At 34.6% G+C, this 20,264-nt stretch overlaps 2 protein-coding genes across 4 annotated transcripts in view; one reads left to right on the forward strand and one right to left on the reverse strand.

Annotated features, from left to right (window-relative positions):
• Positions 1-20,264, forward strand: part of UPRT (uracil phosphoribosyltransferase homolog) — a 144,665-nt gene that overhangs the window by 82,592 nt on the left and 41,809 nt on the right. Inside the window, exon 8 of one of the 2 annotated variants that reach the window (XM_034648791.1) lies at positions 10,715-12,356. The exons of the other annotated variant lie outside the window; for it this stretch is intronic. Within the exon in view, the coding sequence (XP_034504682.1) occupies positions 10,715-10,734 (20 nt within the window). The 3' untranslated portion in view covers positions 10,735-12,356. Of the gene's footprint in view, positions 1-10,714; positions 12,357-20,264 lie in introns of those variants that run through there. 2 annotated transcript variants of the gene reach the window in all.
• Positions 12,379-20,264, reverse strand: part of ZDHHC15 (zinc finger DHHC-type palmitoyltransferase 15) — a 164,061-nt gene continuing 156,175 nt past the window's right edge. Inside the window, exon 12 of one of the 2 annotated variants that reach the window (XM_002929169.4) lies at positions 12,379-13,401. The gene's annotated coding sequence lies outside the window, so the exon portion shown is untranslated. Of the gene's footprint in view, positions 13,402-13,685; positions 13,875-20,264 lie in introns of those variants that run through there. The other variant, XM_019809840.2, reaches the window with a different exon arrangement.

The following is a 20,264-nucleotide window of genomic DNA, read 5'->3' on the forward strand; positions in this document are numbered from 1 at the left end:
AAATAAGTCAAGCAGAGAAAGACAATTATCATATGATTTCTCTCATCTATGGAACATAAGAACTAGGATGATCGGTAGGGGAAGAAAGGGATAAAGAAAAGGGGGGTAATCAGAAGGGGGAATGAAACATGAGAGACTATGGACTATGAGAAACAAACTGAAGACTTCAGAGGGGAGGGGGTGGGGGAATGGGATAGACTGGTGATGGGTAGTAAGGAGGGCACGTATTGCATGGTGCACTGGGTGTTATACGCAACTAATGAAGCATCCGAACTTTACATCGGAATCCGGGGATGTACTGTATGGTGATTAACATAATATAATAAAAAAATCATTATAAAAAAAATAATTACACTGAATGTAAATGCCCTAAACCCTCCAATCAAAATACACAGATTGTCAGAATGGATAAAAAAGTCACCCATCGATATGCTGCCTATAAGAGACTCACTTAAGACCTAAAGACACCTGCAGATTGAAAAGTGATGGGATGGAGAAACACTACCATGCAAATTGACATCCAAGGAAAGCTGGAGTAGTAATACTTATACTGGACAAACTAGACTTTATAACAAAATCTGTAACAAGAGATGCAGAAGGACACTATATTATAATAAAGGATTCTATCCAACAAGAAGATATAAAAGTTATAAGTATTTATGCACCCAACTTGGGGGCACCAAAATATATACAGAATCATGAACAAACATAAAAGAACTGATAATAATACAATAATTTAACACCCTAATTAAATCAATTGTGAGATCATCTAAACAGAAAATAAACAAGGATGTAGCCAGCCTGCATGAGCACCCTAGAACACACCTGCCGATATCAGGCTTAGCTCCAGTAATGCAGCCCAGGCACCCCATATGCTGAGCACCCTGTGACACCCAGCATGCATCCAATTCACCTTTAGCTATATTGCCATGCTGCCCACAGTGTGGAGAGCCCCAGTAGAACACAGTATACAATCAATTAAGATTCATATGCCCTGCCAGGGCACATTTCACATGGGGAGCCCAGAGATCAGTGGCCCATGCCCATTTTAGCTTTGACTGTCCCTTAGGGTGCCCACTACAAAGCACCCCAAGACTTTCTGGCCTATGCCCCACCTCAGGTCCAGTTGCCCCTTTAGAGCGTTCTATATGTGGAAAGTCCTGGAAACCCCAGTTTACACCCAATTCAGCTTCAGCTATCTTGCCAAGTTTCCCTCTTAGTGTAGGGCTTTGGAACCACCTTGCTTGTACCCACTTTAGCTGCAGCTATCCTGCCAGGGCACCTACTGAGCAGAGATCCTAAGGACCTCCCTTTCCTATGCAGAGAACCCTGGGGCACCTGAGATTGCACCCATTTCACCTTTTGCATTCATGCTAGGTATAGAACCCTGGGACAATCTGGCCAGCAACCACTTCAGCCTTAGTTGGCCTGACTGGGTTGCATTGCACAGAGTGACCCACAATCCCCTGGACTGCACCCATTTTAGCTTCACCTGTCCTGCTAGGGTGCCTTCAGCACTTAGAACCCTGGGATCCCCTGGCCTGTACCAACATCAACTTTAGTTATTTGGCCAGGATGCCAACTGTATGCAGATTTCTAGACCTCTAGCCCATGCCATCCAGTTTTAGCCAGCCAGCAAAATTCATCAAACACATGCAGTGTACATGGGAAATGACCATACACAAGACCATTCCTTCAAGTTAGGTAAAGTGTCTGTTTCACCTAATCCATAGGAACAAAGTGAAGTAAAATGGGGGATTAGAGGAATATGCTCCAAAAGAAAGAAAAAGACAAAACCTCAGGGAAAAAAAAACTAATTGAAATGGAGATAAGTAACATGTCTGATAAAGAATTTAAAGTAATGATCTTAATTATGCACACCTGGTTGTAAAGAAGACTGGAAGAACTCAGTGAGACCTTTGATAAAAATGTAGAAATATGAAAAAGACCCAATCAGAGTTGAATACAGTAACTGAAATGATGAAATACAATAGAGGGAATCAACAGTAGATGACTGGATGCAGAAGAATGTATCAGTGATCTGCAAGACGGAGTAGTGAACAACAAAAAGATAGAATTTTTTTAAATGAGGATAGGTTAAGGGGTATCTTGGATAACATCAAGGAAACAAACATTCGCATTACAGGAATCCCAGGACAAGAAGAGAGAAGGGGGCAGAAAATTTTGAAGAAATAATAGGTGAAAATGTCTCTAAACCAGGGAAGGAAATATATATCTATGTTCAAGAATCACAGAGTTCCAAACAAGATGAACCAAGGAGGGCCATACCATGACACATAATAGTTAAAATGTCAAATGTTACAGATAAAGAGAGAAGAAACACACCTCAGACCTAAAGACACTTACAGACTGAAAGTGAAGGGGTGAAAAAACGTTTAGGACATGGAAGAGAAAAAAAAGATGGGGTAGCAATAATTATATCAGAGGAAACAGAGTTTAAAACGAAGACGGTAATAAGAGACAAAGAAAGGTATTACGTAGTGATAAGGGGATCAATCCAATGATAGGATATAACAATTGTAAATATCTATGCACCCAACATAGGGGCACCTAAATACAAAAAGTAACCATTAATGGACATAAAGAGAGAAATTGATGGTAATGCAATAATAATAGGGGACATTAATACTCCACTTACATCAATAGATGATGGAGAGATAGATGAAGATAGATGATAGATAGACAGATAGATAGATAGATAGATAGATAGATAGATAGATGATAGATAAATTATCCAGGCAAAAAATCAATACGAAAACAGAGATCACATGTTTGGTCACAAAACAAACTCAAAAAATTTAAGGTTAAAATTATACCATGCATCTTCTCTGGCCACAACAGTATGAAACTAGAAATAAATCACAAGAAAAAACAACTGGAGAAAACTTAAATATGTGGAGGCTAAAGAACATGGTACTAAACAACAAATGGATCAATGAAGAAATTAAAGAAGGAATCAAAATGTGGGGTTTAAGAAGCAAAACAGATGAACATAAGGGAAGGGAAGGAAAAATAAGTAGGATAAAAACAGAGAGGGAGGCAAGCCATAAGAGACTCTTAACTGGAAAGAAACTGATGGCTGCTGGAGAGGAGATGGGTGGGGGGTGGGGTAACTGGGTGATGGGCATAAAGGAGGGCACTTGATGGAATGGCACTGGGTGTTATATGCAACTGATTAATCACTAAATTCTACCTGAAATTAATAATAAACTGTTAACCAAATTGAATTTAAATTAAAAAACTAAAAAACACATAAAGACAAAAATGTAAATAAAATGGACTAATATTTTTAAGGTGCAGTGAAAGGAGCTCTAAGTAGGAAATATAAAGTAATATAGGCCTACCTCATGAAAAAAGAAAAAGCCCAAATAAACAATCTAACCTTACACCTAAAGGGACTAGAAAAAAAAGAACAAACAAAGCCCAAGGTGAGTTGAAATAAGGAAATAATAAAGGTTGGAGGAGAAATAAATACCACAGAGACTAAAAGAACAATAGAAAAATATCACTGAAACCAAGAGCTGATTCTTTGTAAAGATAAACAAAATTAACCCTTAGCCAGACTCATCAAGAAAAAAGAGAAAGGAGACAAATAAATAAAATAAGAAATTAAAGGAAAAGTAAAACTGACATCACAGAAATACAAAGGATTGTCAGAGAATACTATGAAAAATTATATGGCAACAAATTGGACAAACTAGAAAAAAAGAATAAATTCCTATAAACATACAATTTTCTTCTTGTTTTTATTTATTTATTTATTTATTTATTTATTTATTTATTTGACAGAGATAGAGACAGCCAGCAAGAGAGGGAACACAAGCAGGGGGAATGGGAGAGGAAGAAGCAGGCTTCCAGCGGAGGAGCCTGATGTGGGGCTCAATCCCAGAATACCGGGATCATGCCTTGAGCTGAAGGCAGACGCTTAATGACTGAGCCACCCAAGCGCCCCAAAACACACAATTTTCTAAAAGTGAATCAGGAATAAATAGAAAATCTAACAGATCAAGTACTAGTAACAAAATTGAATCAGTAGTCAAAAAACTACCAAAAAATAAAAGTCCAGGACCAGATGGATTCACAAATAAATTCTACCAAACATTTAAAGAAGAGTTACTAATTATTCTCCTCAAACTATTTAAAAAAATAGAGAAGGAAGAAAAGCTTCCAACTACATTTTATAAGTCCAGCATTACCCTGATACCAAAACCAGACAATGACAACACAGTAAAAAAGACTGCAGGCAAGTATCCCTGATAAACACTGATGCAAAAATCCTCAACAAAATATCAAATTGCATTCAATGATACATTAAAGGATCATTCACCAAAATCAAGTCGTATTAATTCCAGGGATGCAAGGATGGTTCAATAATTGCAAATCAGTGTGATACACCACAGCAATGAAATGGATAAAAATCATATGATCATCTCAACTGATGCCCCCAAAGCATTTGACAATTTCAACATCTGTTTGTGATAAAACTAAACAAAGTGGGTTTAGAAGAAGCATACCTCAACACCATAAAGGCCATATATGAAAAATCCACAGCTAAAATACTCAATTATGAAAAACAGAGTTTTTCTCTAAAATCAAGAAAACAAAGCTTTCCACTCTTGCCACTTTTATTCAATATAATATTGGAAGCCCTAGCCATAGCAATCAGACAAGAAAAAGAAATAAGAGGCATCCATACTGGTAAAGAAGAATTTAAGTTGTCACTATTTGCAGATGATCTGATACCATACATAGAAAACACTAAATACTCCACCAGAAAACCATTAGAAGTAATAAATGAATTCAGTAAAATTGCAGGATACAATATCAATACCCAGAAATCAGTAGTGTTTCTATGCGTTAAAAATAAAGTAGCAGAGAAATGAAGAAAACAATTTCATTGACAATTGCACCAAAAAGAATAAAATATTTAGGAATAAACTTAACCAAGGAGGTGAATGACCTATACTCTGAAAACTATAAAACATGGATGAAAAAAATTGAAAATGGCACAAGCAAATGGAAAGATATTCCATGCTCAAGTACTGGGAAAAAAATATTATTAAAACTTCCATATTACCCAAAGAAATCTATAGATTCAGTGCAATCCTTATCAAAATACCAACAGCATTTTTCACAGAGCTAGAACAAATAATCCCCAAATTTGTATGGAACCACAAAAGACCCTGAATAATAATAAGCAATCTTGAGAAAAAAGAACAAAGCTATAGGTATAACAATTCCAGATTTCAAGTTATATTACAAAGCTGTAGTAATCAGAACAGTATGGTACTGTCACAAAAATAGACACATAGATTAGTGGAATAGAACAGAGTTAGAAATAAACCCATGATTATATGGTCAATTAGTCTATGACAAAGGAGGCAAAAATACACAATAGGGAAAGACAGCCTTCAATAAATGATGTTGGGAAAACTGGACAAGCTAAATGTGGAAGAATAAAACTGGACTACTATCTAACGTTATACACAAAAATAAACTCAAAATGGATTAAAGACCTCAATGTGAGACCTGATATCATAAAACTCCCAGAAGAGAACACAGGAAGTAATTTCTCTGACATTGGCTGTAGCATCATTTTTCTAGATATGTCTCCTAAGACAAGGGATATAAAAGCAAAACTAAACTTTCAGAGCTACATCAAAATAAAAAGCTTTTCCACGATGAAGGAAACCATCAACAAAACAAAAAGCCAACCTAATGAATGGGAGAAGATATTTCAAATCCCTGTGCATCTGATAAGGGGTTTTTGTCTAGTATATACATAGAATTTATACAAGTCAACACACCAATAAACAATCCAATTGAAAAATGGGCTGAGGACCTGAACAGATATTCTTCCAAAGCAGACCTACAAATGGCCAACAGACACATGAAACGATGCTCAACATTACTAATCATCAGGGAAATGAAAGTCAAAACCACAATGAAATATCACCTCACAACTTTCAGAATGGCTAAAATAAAAAAACACAAGAAGTTATGAGTGTTGGCAAGGATGTGGAGGAAAAGGAACCCTCATGCACTATTGGTGGAAATGTTAATTGCAGCCCCTATTGAAAACAGTATGGACGTTCCTCAAAAAATTAAAAATAGAAATACTAGGTTGATCCAATAATTTCATTAATTGGTTTTTATGCAAAGAAAATTAAATCACTGGGGCGCCTGGGTGGCACAGCGGTTAAGCGTCTGCCTTCGGCTCAGGGCGTGATCCCGGCGTTGTGGGATAAAAAAAAAAAAAAAATTTTAAAAAAAAAAAAAAAAAAAAAAAAAAAAAGAAAATTAAATCACTAATTTGGAAATATATTTGTATCCTTGTTCATCGCAGGAGCATTTACAAGAGCCAGGATATGGAAGCAACCTACATATCCAATGATAGATGAATGGATAACGAAGGAATGGATATATGTAATGGAATATTAGCCATAAAAAGCATGAGATTTTGCCATTTGTGACACGGATAATTCAGACTGAGAAGGACAAATACCATATGATTTCACTCATCTGTGGAATCTAAAAAACAAAACAAATGAGGAACAAACAGACAAAAATCAGAATCAGACCATCAGAGCTATAAATATAGAGAACAAACTGATGGTTGCCAGAGTGAAGTGGGATGGGGGTATCCAAAATTGGCGAAGGGGAGAGAGAGATACAGGCTTCTAGTTATGGAATGAATAAGTCATGGGCATAAAAGACACAGCCATAGAAAATACAGTCAGTGATACTGTAATAGTGTTGTATGGTAACTGTCGGTAGCTACACTTGTGAGCAGAGCATAACATATGGAGAAGTTGAATCACTTTGTTGAACACCTTAAATTAATGTAACATTATATGTCAACTATACACAAAAATAATTTAAAAACAGAGATGATATTTCATGGCAGTGAGAATTATTATCATGAAGAAGTGGTTTTAAAAGCTAGATTGGGTGCAATAGAAAGACTTCATAAAACTGCAGTGTTTTCTTTTTCAACTAGGATTGTATGGTCCACATTCTTTGAAAACAGTGATATGAAGACAAAGTTGTTTTGGATGACTTTGGCTATTAGATTGTACAAAACTTTCAGGTGAACAAAAAGTGGAAGACTCGATAAATTCATGACAAATGAATATATTTTAAAAATAATGTTTAGAAATAGATGTTCCAGGTAGTTCTGTTAAGATATTCAGACAGAGGCAGTGATACAAATGCAAATCTGAAGTTGTCTTGGAACAGTCAGCTAATAGGATAGACATCGAAGAGGTAAATTAATTTTACCCTCAACTAAATTTACAATTTTAATAAATGGAAAATATGTAGGTAGAAAATAGAAGGCTTCAGAGTTTAGGGGCAGTGATAATTAAGTGGTAAAGGGGTTAAATATTTATGTTTCCTGTCTCATCTTCACTTACTTCTCCTAGTATTCTCTTGAATTTTTACATCTCACAGAACCCTCAATCCTCAGTGTGCAGTTTTGCCACACACAGACACTTGTGATTCAGAAGCAATTTAAGATTTGCATTTCTGTTGCATCCTTCTGAACCACATTACTCTAATAAGAGCTTTCTAATTGTCCAGGGTAATTTATGTATGGTATGACAGTGGATTGGTAAGATAATGACAATTTTTGCATAATTGGTAACCTACATTGTTTAATGTTCCAAAGGCAAAACTTTTGCTTCCCTGTACAGTGAATTGCATTTTACTTTTATTGAAATTCTTTGCCACAACCAGGTTTATGTTAGAATTTGTCACACAGTCAGGATCTGGGTCTGATGCTATCCTAATTTGCAAAATTGATTTGAATACTTGAGTTAAGGTTAGAGGAAAATTTCTTTCCAAACTATAAACATATTCAAATACTTTTAAAAAATTTGCTTAAATTGTGCTTTTTACTATCGTAAATTCTCCACCCCATAAAGCTGGAAGTCCAAATACTGAAACACTAAAGTACTGTGTGAGAATGAATATTCAAATATTCAAAGTGAAATTGATTAGTTTTTAATGTTCCTGCATATGGTGAGAAAATCTGAAGTTTGTTTATAACATTAAGAAAATGCATGTCAATATTTTTACACATTTCTTTATATCAATAAAATTTCCTTTTGTTCATCTCTGCCTTTTTCTTAGTAACCTCTATTCAAATAAGATTCTTGTATAAAGGTTTCCTCCTTTATACCCATTTTTAGTCTAGAAAGAAATTCCTCGTCTTTTGTTTGCAGTATTTGAATTTTTTTACACTGTGATGCAAATTTAAGCTGTTTGTAGCTGATGGCCTTGGAATAAACGAAATAGGATTTTCAGCTGAGATGTTTGAGGTCTTTACCTAAGATAAAGTAAGTACTATTTTAGAATTATATTTATAACATACTTTATATTTTAATTGGAATAAAAGACTTTTCCCAGTTTTGTGTTAGTCCTGACCTCTATGGGCTGGGCTTCTCCCAAGTAATTCATGTTTTCCATTTTTATTTAGTTGAGGTCAGCAATGACTGTTCCAAACTTCAACTTTCAATGCTTTGCATTTTGAATGACTTATGTCTTCTTTTTGGCTAACTGGGAGGCTTTTCTTCATTCTGTCCAAAAAGGTCTTTTTGTGCAGATGGTGCACCTCTTGAGGGAAACTACTTGGGACTTACTTAATGAGGGTCTCTTCAAATATTTCTCTGAGGGTAATGTATAATTTAGGAGCAAGTGTACCACTGTGTTCTTTTCTTGGATCATTATATTCTTTTTTCAGGTGACATGCATCTGGAGAATAATAAACATAGTCTTCATGTAAGAAAAAATAAACCAGAATTCATATCACCTTTAGTTACATAAGTTCTTTCTTTTTCTTTTTACTTACTACAACAAAAGAGGGAAAGGCAAAAGATGTGAGGCTGAGCAGAGACCAAACACAACCAAGTGCCATTAGACTAGTCAGCTTTCTATCTAAAAGCCATTACAGCTAATTTCCCAACTCATATCCATGTAGGAACATAAGAAATACTGAGCACAGGGATGGGGGCAGTTCAGTAGGTATGTTACAGAAGAGTCCACATAACACAAATACCAATCAACCTGGGAGTGAATAAACTCTACTGTAATCCTGTGAAATCAGATGTATAGAAATTTCTATTAAGGTGGTCTGAAATCTGAAGCTTTGCCAACATTGTTTAACAAAACCATAATATACAAAAGAAACAATTTTATGCATATACTTTTAATAAGGGACATAGGAAGATAAAGCTTGTTAGTATTTGTGGGTGTTTCTGTAGCAAGACACATGATTTTAAGAATACCATATACAATAACTTTGAGCAGATTGGTGGAAAAAGAGATTTATAGCAAATTGACAAGTTCAGCTTAACTGCTGAGGGCCCCAGTGCCTTTCTTTTTCTGGCTCTGCAATACATTTCATATATTACCAAGACTAAGTACCAGCTTTCCTGCTGTGTCTCTTTGTTGATTTAGCCAGCAGGGTGACAGCAATTATTCCTTGAATGCGTCTTACCTTACTGCTTTTTTTTTTCTTTTGCCGCCGTTAATGCCATTCCCTACTAAAAATCTGTTTCCTGATATATTGCATTCATTGTCCATTTTAACTCATTCTGCTGATGGCCACATACCAGCCTGATACAAAGGACAAATTTAATAGTTTTAAACACTGTGCAGCCCTAGCCCTTCTGGGGGAACAAAAAGCTGTTGGTTGCATGCTATTAGGAGCCACCTGTTCATTATATTACATAACCCCTGCATTCAAAAGAGTACAACTTAATATGGTATATTATAGCTAAAGTTAAAGAAATGCAGATGTACCATACCTCATAAGCCATTTCCTACTGATTGGATGGAACGCATAAATTTTCTAAGAACACAGGTCTTGTGAAAGGGTTTAACAATTTTGTCTTTTGCACCGAGTACCATAGCTACTCTGGGAGTAGAGGTTTTAGAATGAATAAATGAATAAATGGAGTGTTCTTCACTTGCAGTAAATGTTGGACTTTTTTCTAAAAGAAGAGGACAAAGAATCGTTCCTTTAAAGAATTTGCTCCTGATGACCAAGCAGCCTGCTTTGGGGGCAGTGTGTAGTGTACATATGTGTATGCACATATGTATGTAGGTATATATGTGTGATCAGAGGTAAAAGGGATAGGCTTTGCATGACTGTTACAGTCTTATGAATTGGGGCCATGTTAAATTTCAGGTGCATGTCACAATGATATACATTCAATATTCTTAAAACATACTTGCTTGGATTGTGCTTAATCTCCATTAACCTCAATGACAACACTTTGTGTAATACTGCATAAACATGGGGAAGCACATTCTTTTCCCTGGCAAAGACAGCCCTGAGCTTGGGCTCTATGGGTACTAGAGGAGATAATGGCACTGGCTGATGTCACATAGTGTGAAATACATGTGTTACATGGGACCAGTGTGGGAAAGAGACACATGTTACATTTATATCACATAGAAAATAAGAGTTGTTTAATTGCATACTTTTAGATTTTAGATGAAGTGGACCTTTTCTGAAATGTGATCCTGCCCGAATTGATCTCAATGTTCTAAATTGTTCCCTGATAATTCCAGTACTGGGAAGCCAAGTCAGTCTAATAGTGCGCTGGAAATGATAACTGAGGTCTGCTCCAGACAGCTATGTGCTTTTGGAAGCCGCTTCATTTTTTTTTGCCCTCAATTTTTCCAGATGTACCATGGGGAAAATGATTTCTGTTCCAAGGACATTGTTGGAATAAATTGAAGAACTTAAATAAAGTAATCTAAACTCTGCAAGAAGAAGTCAACAACGAGAGCATGGAAGAAAGAATGGAGCACACTGGTTTGCTTAGAAATACTGTTATGGTTCAAGTTTTCATTCCAGTCCTTCAATGAAAGACTTATAAGAGCACTAGGGAGTTACATAGCACCTTTCAGTTGTGGGATCCTAACAATGAGTGTCTTCATTTTGCAAAAGGGGAATATGGGTACCAAAAATTGGGGAATGAGATCCCACAGAGGTTATTTGACAGGGCCCCAAGGAAAACAGGCAACGGAGCCAGATCAGGATACACTAATTATTACATGAACCTCTCTGTCAGTCAACAGTCAATCAATTGCGGGGGATGCCTATGTACCGTATTAAATAATGAATTATGCAGGGATAGGGGTATTATCAGAGTCTATAAACTAGTGCAACAAAGGGGCTGAGATAGGAATAGGGTGTATTTCTCCAAGCTCCCACTTAAAACTGATTTATTTGGCCCTTTGAAGATGGTGTAAGTCTGTAAGACATTAAACAATCAGCTCTGCATTATAGCTCTCTTGATCTTTACCCTTCCAGTGCTTTCCTGTAGTTTCTTGACACTGTCTTTTATAACCTGATTTATATCAGTGACAAGTGCTGATACACTCTATGCATCAAAGAAGTTATTGATTCCTTCCTTACTTTGAATCATAGTTAGAAGCTACCCTGCCTAAACCCTTGGCAGAAAATGATAGATGGGAAAGGGAAAGATTTCTTTGAGGCCCATGGGCTGTGGTGTTGAGTAATGGCCCTAACTTTAGGGAAAGGTGTATTACTATATGAGTAAAAGGCAAGGTTTGTCCATTATAAGACCATGTGAATGGCTAAATAAGCCTTCAAGAAAAACCTAAACAAGAGAGGGTTTTGGAGAGAGAGCGGAAGGGGAAAAATCTTCCCACCTGAACATACACAATTTCATTTGTGAAACCTGGTGTGTACAGTCTTCTACGTTGCTTCTTAGCATCTGAGTTTGAGAAACAGTCCCTGGCCCTAATAGAGTCTGTCATGTCTAGTATTCTCTCAAATGAAATGCTGGCCCAATCCATTTAATTTATGCTATGTCTTCCCTGGCCCAAAATCACCTAGAGGATCCAAACGAACAAGTTTTTTGTTTAAGTAGCTGAATTGCTCATTTTCTCAGCTCCACTGGAACCTGAACACCAAATAGTTTGTGGTAGGCAAATTTTCTTTTACTCAAAAAGGTTTTGGGGGGATTACTCAGTAAACCTAATGTCCTTCTAGGAGGTCAACTCCTTGATATATGTAAGATGCCGCTAACTCTCACTAATTTCTGTAAGAGTTGGGACTTCTATTGCTAGCAGCTGGGCACTAGAACACTGGCTGAGAAATGAAAACCATCAATGCTCTTAGGTATTATTATTATAAAGTCTCAGCATTAGTGTTCATACTCATTGATTCAGGCACTAGAACAAAAAAGAAAGGCTGATTATAAATTAATGGGGAAATGAATGTAAATTATCTTAATGGCTGAACTACCACTGAAGCTAAAAAAAAAAAGAAAAAGAAAGTATTGGCATATTACTATTAGGTTATCATTATCTGTACACTAACCCCTGCTGTGAAAACACAGATCTTGAGTGCTAATCCTTAGGCTAATTTCAACTTTGAAACTTTACCCTATGAACAGTATTGTAATTAAACCTGAAAATTATTCTTAAGCTCCTTAACAAAACCTATGGTCCATAACTTAGGGTTATAGTTTTTCTTTCATCATAAGAACAATTCATACAAGCAAAAATAAAGCTAGGTAGCAGAGAAAATAATAAAAGTGGAGAATTTTACTACAGCCTGACATTAAAAGTCTTTAAAACACCAATACTTATGTTTAATACAGTGGAAATCTGATCTGATCTTCTCTATTAGCTGTTGTGCTTTCAGGAACATAACACATTTATGACAGAGAACAGGCTTTGCATTGTTGTTCAATTTCCAATTTGAGGACCTTGATTATGGTGTGTTGATTATGCCTCTTGACTTTTAGATACCTGATATAGGGATGGTGTTCACAGCCCAGCAAATATTTAAATTGCTATTTAGGGAAAAAAGCAGAATTGAATAAAAACCTTGGATTTTTTTAACCTTGATTTTCACAACACCACAGCAGAATTTTGTGTAAATATGCTGCATATATGCATGCTTATAAATGCACAGGCACACAAGCAGCAAACAGTCTGATTCTCCTTTATACCACAAAGACCCTATAAATATAATTAACAGTCTTTCCAGGGGAGTTAGAGACTCCAGGGAAGTCTTTTGAATTCCTCTTTACCTGAGAAGAGGAATAAAAAGAGCCTCTGGAAAAGTATATATGTTACATTTAGGTTTTTACAGATTGTGGAGGTAAAATGAAGAAAGAGAGGAAGACTGGCTTGAATTAATTGCTACCAGAATGATGAGTTCAGTTAGTAAATTAAGTAACTTGTAAAGTCCTGAAACATCTCTCAACGCAGCAAGTATTTGATGGAATGCTTTTAAATTGTGAAACTTTCAATCCACCATGGTGACTTATTTCGAAGATTAAAATGGTTCCCAACATTGAACTCTGTAAGCCTCATGGGAGATGGAGGGTCCTGGGAATGAAAAAAAGAAATTCACAGGCAAGCTGAACAACTGTAAATATCTACACAGTAACATCCTTTGACAATAATATGCAACCATTAAAATTATGTTTATGAAGCGTACGGGTCAGCACTGAAAAATGCTAAGTGAAAAGAGCAGGATGAAAAATTATATATACAATATTATAATTATTTCTAACCCAGATTGTATCTGGAACAAAAAACTGAGGAAATATACTAAATTGTTCAAAGTGCTAGGTTCACAGGTAATTTATTTTTATTTTCTTTACATTCTACTTGTATTTTCCACATTTTCTCAAGTAAATATGTAATTGTTTGACAGCACAAAATATTTATTTTTGAAATTCACAAGAAAACAACATGAGCTTTGAAAGTGGGTAGTTCTGCATTTGAATTCTAGCTTTGCCACTTGTTTTTTCTGTGACTCTGGACAAATAACATCAATGGGCCTTAAGTTTCTTCATCTGTAAAATAAGCACAATAAAATCTACCTGAAACAACATCTGGCATATAGTAGGCACTGAAGTAGCTGTTATTAGTAAAAGCTTTTTGGAAAACAATTCAGCCATATATTTTAAGAGTCTTTGAAATTAAGTTCATACCAGTAATTTTGCTTCTAGGATTCTATCCTAAGAAAATGATTATAAATGACATTTAGGGAAAATGTCCAATGACGTTATTGATGGCCTTATTTATAATAGTGAAAAACTGGATAAATTCCTAATGTTGGAAAGTAGGAAATTGATTAAGTAAACAACAGTACCTTACTATCATAGGAAATTACTATTGGCGTTCATGAAAAATCCAGAATTCAAAACTGAACACAGTAAGATCTCAATGTTTAAAAAATATATTCAGAGAAAATATTGGAAGGGCTACAACAAATGTTAACATGAGTTCTCTTTATGTGGTGGAATTATAGATGATTTTAATTTTCTTCATAGTTTTTTCTTTTTGTTATGTTTAATATACCTTTAAAATTAGCTCTAGTGTGTTTATTATAAAAGCAACTCATATTCATCATAGAATAACTGAAAAATGTAGAAAGGAATAAAGAAAAATAATGACCTGTAATCTCAGAGACTGTTTTTTATTCTCCTTCCTTCTCATCATTCATTCAACAAATATTTATTGAATACTTACCATGTGCCAGGCACTGTCTTCACATCTAAAATGTGAACAAGACATAGTTCCTGCCCTCAAGGAGCTTACAATCTAGTGTGGGAGACAGACAAGTAAATAAATTATTATAACACAGAATAAAAGTGTTCTCATAATATTATTATGGTAGCATCCAGAAGGGACATACAGCTCAGCTATGTAGGTCAGTCAGTTATATACCCTGAGTAAATGATGTGGAAGCTGAAATCTGGAAAACAAGTATTATATAGCCAGATGAAGGAGACTGAAATGGAGGAGATGGGACACTGCTGAGAAAGCATCCCAATCATGAGGGATTGAAAGCAGTAGAGTGTGTCAAGCATAGGGTGTAGGGATAAAACTAGTGGAGAGGAAGCTTTGGAGTTGAGAATTATGGGATATGAACCTGGAGACATGAGCAGGGGCCAGATCATGAAAGGGCTTGTAAACTGTGTTAAGGAGTTCATACTATGCTGAGGCCAATGAAAGTCATTACATGGATTTGAGTTTTTAACATCATTCTAGTTGCGATATGGAGAATGGATTGGACGAGGGGTGAGATTGGAGACAGGGAAACCAGTTAAGAGGCTACTATAACAGTACAGGGGACACATGATCTGGGTTCATTGTCATCAGTATAGAAAAAAGTACACAGCTTCCAGAGATATTTAGGAAACACAGTCAACACACCTTGGTGATTAATTGGATGTGGGTGGGAGATGAAGGGGTGGGAACAAAACAGGAAATCGGTTTTTGGATCGGTGAAGTTGAAAGGCACTTGGTTATTCAGGTCTGGAGTTCAGGAAGGAGTCCTGGGTTGGAGAAGCATATTCAGTAAGTTGTCAGTGTGTGTGTGTGTGTGAATGAGTGTGTGTATATATATGTATATGTGTGTATATATAATATGTATACTGTGTATATATGTATACACACATAATTATATATTATATATACATAATTATATATTATATATACACACACTCTTAAGCCAAGGAGTGGATAGATTTCCTAAGGAATTAGTAGATTAATGTGATGGTCAGGAAAAAAAACCTAGCAAAGTTTGGGAAGATATTCCAAGGAGACCTCTCTGGTGGTGGGGGGGAGGAAAAGAAATTGTAGGAAGTTTGAGAGAAACATGACAGAATTTTTAAAAATTTTGGCTTTATTGTTTAATTTTTAAATTTAAATAAAGTAAAATTAACTTTTGTTTGGTGTACTATGAGCTTTTACATGTGCATAGAATATTGTAACCACCATCTCAGAATACAGCTGTTATTTTCATATACTAATTTTGTTATGAACACTGATTTTCATTATTCTAGGGGAAATATTCAAGAATGGGATTATTGGGTCATATGGTAAATGTGTATTTAACTTTATAAGAAACTTTATAACAAACTGTCAAACTGTTTTCCAGAGTACCTGTGTTATTGTGAATTCCCACCAGAAATGTAGGAGAATTCCAATTATTCTGCATCCTTGTCAACACTTGGAATTATCACTATTTTTTTAAATTTACCCATTCCAGTATGAGTGTAAAGGATTCTCCTTGCAGTTTTAATTTGCATTTTCCTAATAGCTAGTGATGTTGAGCATCTTTTCTTGGGCTTATTTCCACTTTTTTTGGTGAAGTATCCATTCAAACCTTTTGCCCATTTTTTATTGTGGTGTTTGCTTTCTTATTTTTGAGCTTTTAGAGCACTTTACATAGTCTGGATACAAGTCCTTTATCAGATACGTGTTTTGCAAATATTTTCTCCCTGTCAATGGCTTGTCTTTTTATTTTCTTAACAGGGCTCTTCTGAGAAAACATTTTAAATTTTGTTCAAGTCTAATTTGTAAATTTTTCCATAAGTATTTTACTTTTGATGTCATATCTAAGAAGTTTTCTTAAGTCAAAGTGACAAAGGTTTTCTCCTACATTCTAAGAGTTTTAGTCTTACATTTTACATTTAGGTATATGAACCATTTTGAATTAATTTTTTATATGTTATGAAGTGTACCTGTTGTAGTGATGTGGAGTTGTTCTAGCACCATTTGTGGAAAAGACTGTATTTTTTTCCAGTGAATTATCATTACACCTTTGTGTAAAAACCAACAGACCATCTTTATGTGGGTCTATTTCTGTATTTTACTTTTTATTCTGTTCCCTTGGTTTATGGGTCTATCCTTTTGCCAATACCACACTGTCTTGACTACTGTGGAATTATAGCATGTCTTAAAATTGGACAAAATTTGTCTTCTGACTTTTATTTTCTTTTTCAGATTTTTTTTTTGGCTATTGTAGTTCCCTCACTTTTCCATATAAATTTTAGAATTAACTTGTCTATATCTACAAAAATCCTGCTACAATTTTAATTGGGATTGCATTAAACCTGTCTACCAATTTGGGAACACTGAAATCTTAATTATATTGAGTCTTCTGACTCATGAACGTACTATATTTCTTTCTTTCTTTAGGACTACTTTGGTCTTTTTCATCAGCGTTTTGTAGGTTTCAACATACAGATCTTATATATGATTTGTTAGATTAATATCTAGCTATTTAATTGCTGGAGTTATTGTAGGTGGTACTGTGTTTTTTAATTTTGGTTTCCCAATTTTGCATTGCTAGTGTATAGAAACACAATAGATGTTTATGTGTGTTGATCTTATGTGTTGTGAACTAGCTAAACTCACTTATTAGTTCTAAGAGTTTTTGTAGATTCTTTGAATTATCTATGTAGACAATCATGTCAACTGCAAATCAGGACAGTTTTTTCTTTTCCAGAGTGCCTTTATATCTTTTTCTAGCACTTCTGCATGTGTTAGGACTTTCATTATGATAAGGGATAGGAGTGATATGAGAAACTGTATGAAGTTGTGCTTAATAGAGGAAAGAACTACTGGTAAGTAGGTTAGTAGTGAAAATTTTTCAAGCCAGTTTAGGCTGGACATCACATCTCAGTTGTGTTTTTTGTAAAAAGTTGCAATCAGTATTTATAATCAGTTGTGTTATTTTTGTAGCCAGAAAAAAAAAATTCCATATTCAATCCGTCTGCCTTCTTTTTTCTGGCTGAGGCAATGGAGTTAGGGTGATATAAATATTGGCAAGAAATGCCACTTACAACAACATGGATAGGCCTAGAAGGTACGATGCGAAATGACCGATGCTGTCAGTCAGAGAAAGACAACTACCATACAATTTCACCCATATATGGAATTTAAGAAACAAAACAAATGACCAAAGAAAAAGATGAACAAAAAAACCCAGACCCTATAAACAGAACAAACAAGAGGTTGCCAGAGGAAAGGTTGTGGGGGAGAGGTGAAATACATAAAGAGTACAAGAGTACAGCTTATCTTGATGAGCATGAAGAAACGTATACAATTGAACCATATTGTAATATAACACTGTACTTTAATTATACTTCAAAAAATATATTGGCAAGAGAGAAGTTGAAGTCTCTCTCCAGTCAAAGCTAGATAGAGAAGGGAGTAACCCTGTAAAAATTTAATTTTTACTTATATTTTTGTTATATTTCCTTTCAATGTTTTTCTTTTTCTTTTTTTTATAATAATATTTTTTTATTATATTATGTTAGTCACCATACAGTACCTCCCTGGTTTTTTATGTAAAGTTTTTCTACATATATTTTAATACTTAAAAGTTTTAAATTAAAATTTAAAATGTAGTTTTATAATGTTTTCAAGGTTCATCCATGTTGTAACATGTATTATTTTGGTTGCCAAACAGTATTCCATTGTATGGATGTGCCACATTTTATTTATCTATTTATCAGCAGATACATGTTAGGGTTGTTTCCACATTTTGGCCATTATGAATAATGCTGCTGTGAACATTCATGTAGAAGTTTTTGTGTGGACATATGCTTTCATTTATTTTCATTATATAGAAGGACTGGAATTTCTGGGTCATATGGTATCTCTATGTTTAACACTTTGAAAGACTGAAACTGTTTTCCAAAGTGATTGAACCATTTTACACTGCAATCAGCAATATATGAGGTTTCTGATTTTTCCATATCATTGTCAGCACTTGTTATTATCTGTCTTTTGGATCCTAGTGGATATTAAGTAGTATCTTGTGATTTTGATTTGCATTCTTCAAATGGCTAATAACGTTAAGCATCTTTTCATGTGCTTATTGATCATTTACACATGGAGAAATATCTATTCAATCCTTTGTCATTTTTTTAAAAAATTGGCTTTTCTTTTTATTATAGAATTATAAAAGTTCTTTATATATTCTGCGTATGAGTCTCTTATCAGATACTTGATTTGCAAATATTTTCTCATCAAAGGCCACATACATAATTCCATGGGATCATGAATTATGTAGAATGTCCAGAGTAGGCAAATTTATAGAGACAGAAAGGTAGATGAGTGGTTACCAAGAAGTGGGAATGAAGGAATGAGGAGTGACCACTTAAGAGTATGGAGCTCCTAAATATTATTTTTAAAAAATTTTTTGTATTTTTTTAAAAGATTTTATTTATTTATTTGACAGAGAGAGAGAGCCAGTGAGAGAGGGAACACAAGCAGGGGGAGTGGGAGAGGAAGAGGCAGGCTCCCAGTGGAGGAACCTGATGTGGGGCTTGATCCCAGAATGCCGGGATCACGCCCTGGGCCGAAGGCAGATGCTTAACGACTGAGCCACCCCAGGTGTCCCAGTTCCTAAATATTCTAAATTAATTGTGATGATGGTTGTGCGACTCTGTGAATTTCCTAAAAATCATGGAATTGTTCATTTTAAGTGGTCAAATTATATGGTACAATGAATTATATCACAATAAAGCTGATAAATTGTACTTTTAAAATTAAACTGCATTCATACAGCTTTTTGACATAACTCTATTAATTATTCTTCGAAATAGTTACTTCAGTGGCGCAAACTATTTCATCATAATAATGGAGCAATTTATTTCACCATTCCTCTATTGTTAGATATTTAGTTTTGTTTCTACTTTTCTGATATTATGATAAATTGATAATGAATAGTTGTACAGAACTCTGATTATGTCATTAAAATACTTTCCTAAAATTTGGTTATCAAATAAAATTATATGAACATTTTATGGTTTTTATATATGTTATTAAATTGCCATAAAAATGATGAATTTAAACTTACATCGGCAGTATATACAATACCTGTTGCAACATGTCCTTATCAATACTAAGTACTATAATTTATAAAAATTGGTTGCTTTAGTAGACAAAAATTGATATTTTGGGTTATTTGAATTTGATTTCTTTCTAATGAAGTTGAACAATTTTCATGTTTATTCTTCATTTTAACTTTCATTTGTTGATTGCCCATTTTCTAATGGTTGTATTTTTTCCTTCCTGATTTGCAAGATCTTTGTAAATTAAGGATATTAAATTTTGTGTATTATATATTTTGCAAATGTTTCTACAAGTTTGTCTTTTCATTTTGAAGGAAATGTTTAGAATCTGCTTTTTGTATAAAAATTAGGGCAATACTTTCTTTTTTACCTACAAAAATTTGAAGCAAAATTTAAAAGCATGTAAGCATTTGTTAATTTTAAGTTTTAAATAAATGGGTATTTTTAATTTAAAAATTTTTAGGAGATAGAGTATTATGTACATGAATTCTATGTAAGGGCTACAGATAGGGAAACACATTATAAGGGCTATTAGTCAAGCTTTATAAAATATATATAGAATTTCTACTTATGTGAGTAATATGAGGG

Source organism: Ailuropoda melanoleuca, chromosome X, assembly GCF_002007445.2.
Source record: "Ailuropoda melanoleuca isolate Jingjing chromosome X, ASM200744v2, whole genome shotgun sequence".
In the NCBI taxonomy this organism is placed as follows: domain Eukaryota; kingdom Metazoa; phylum Chordata; class Mammalia; order Carnivora; family Ursidae; genus Ailuropoda; species Ailuropoda melanoleuca.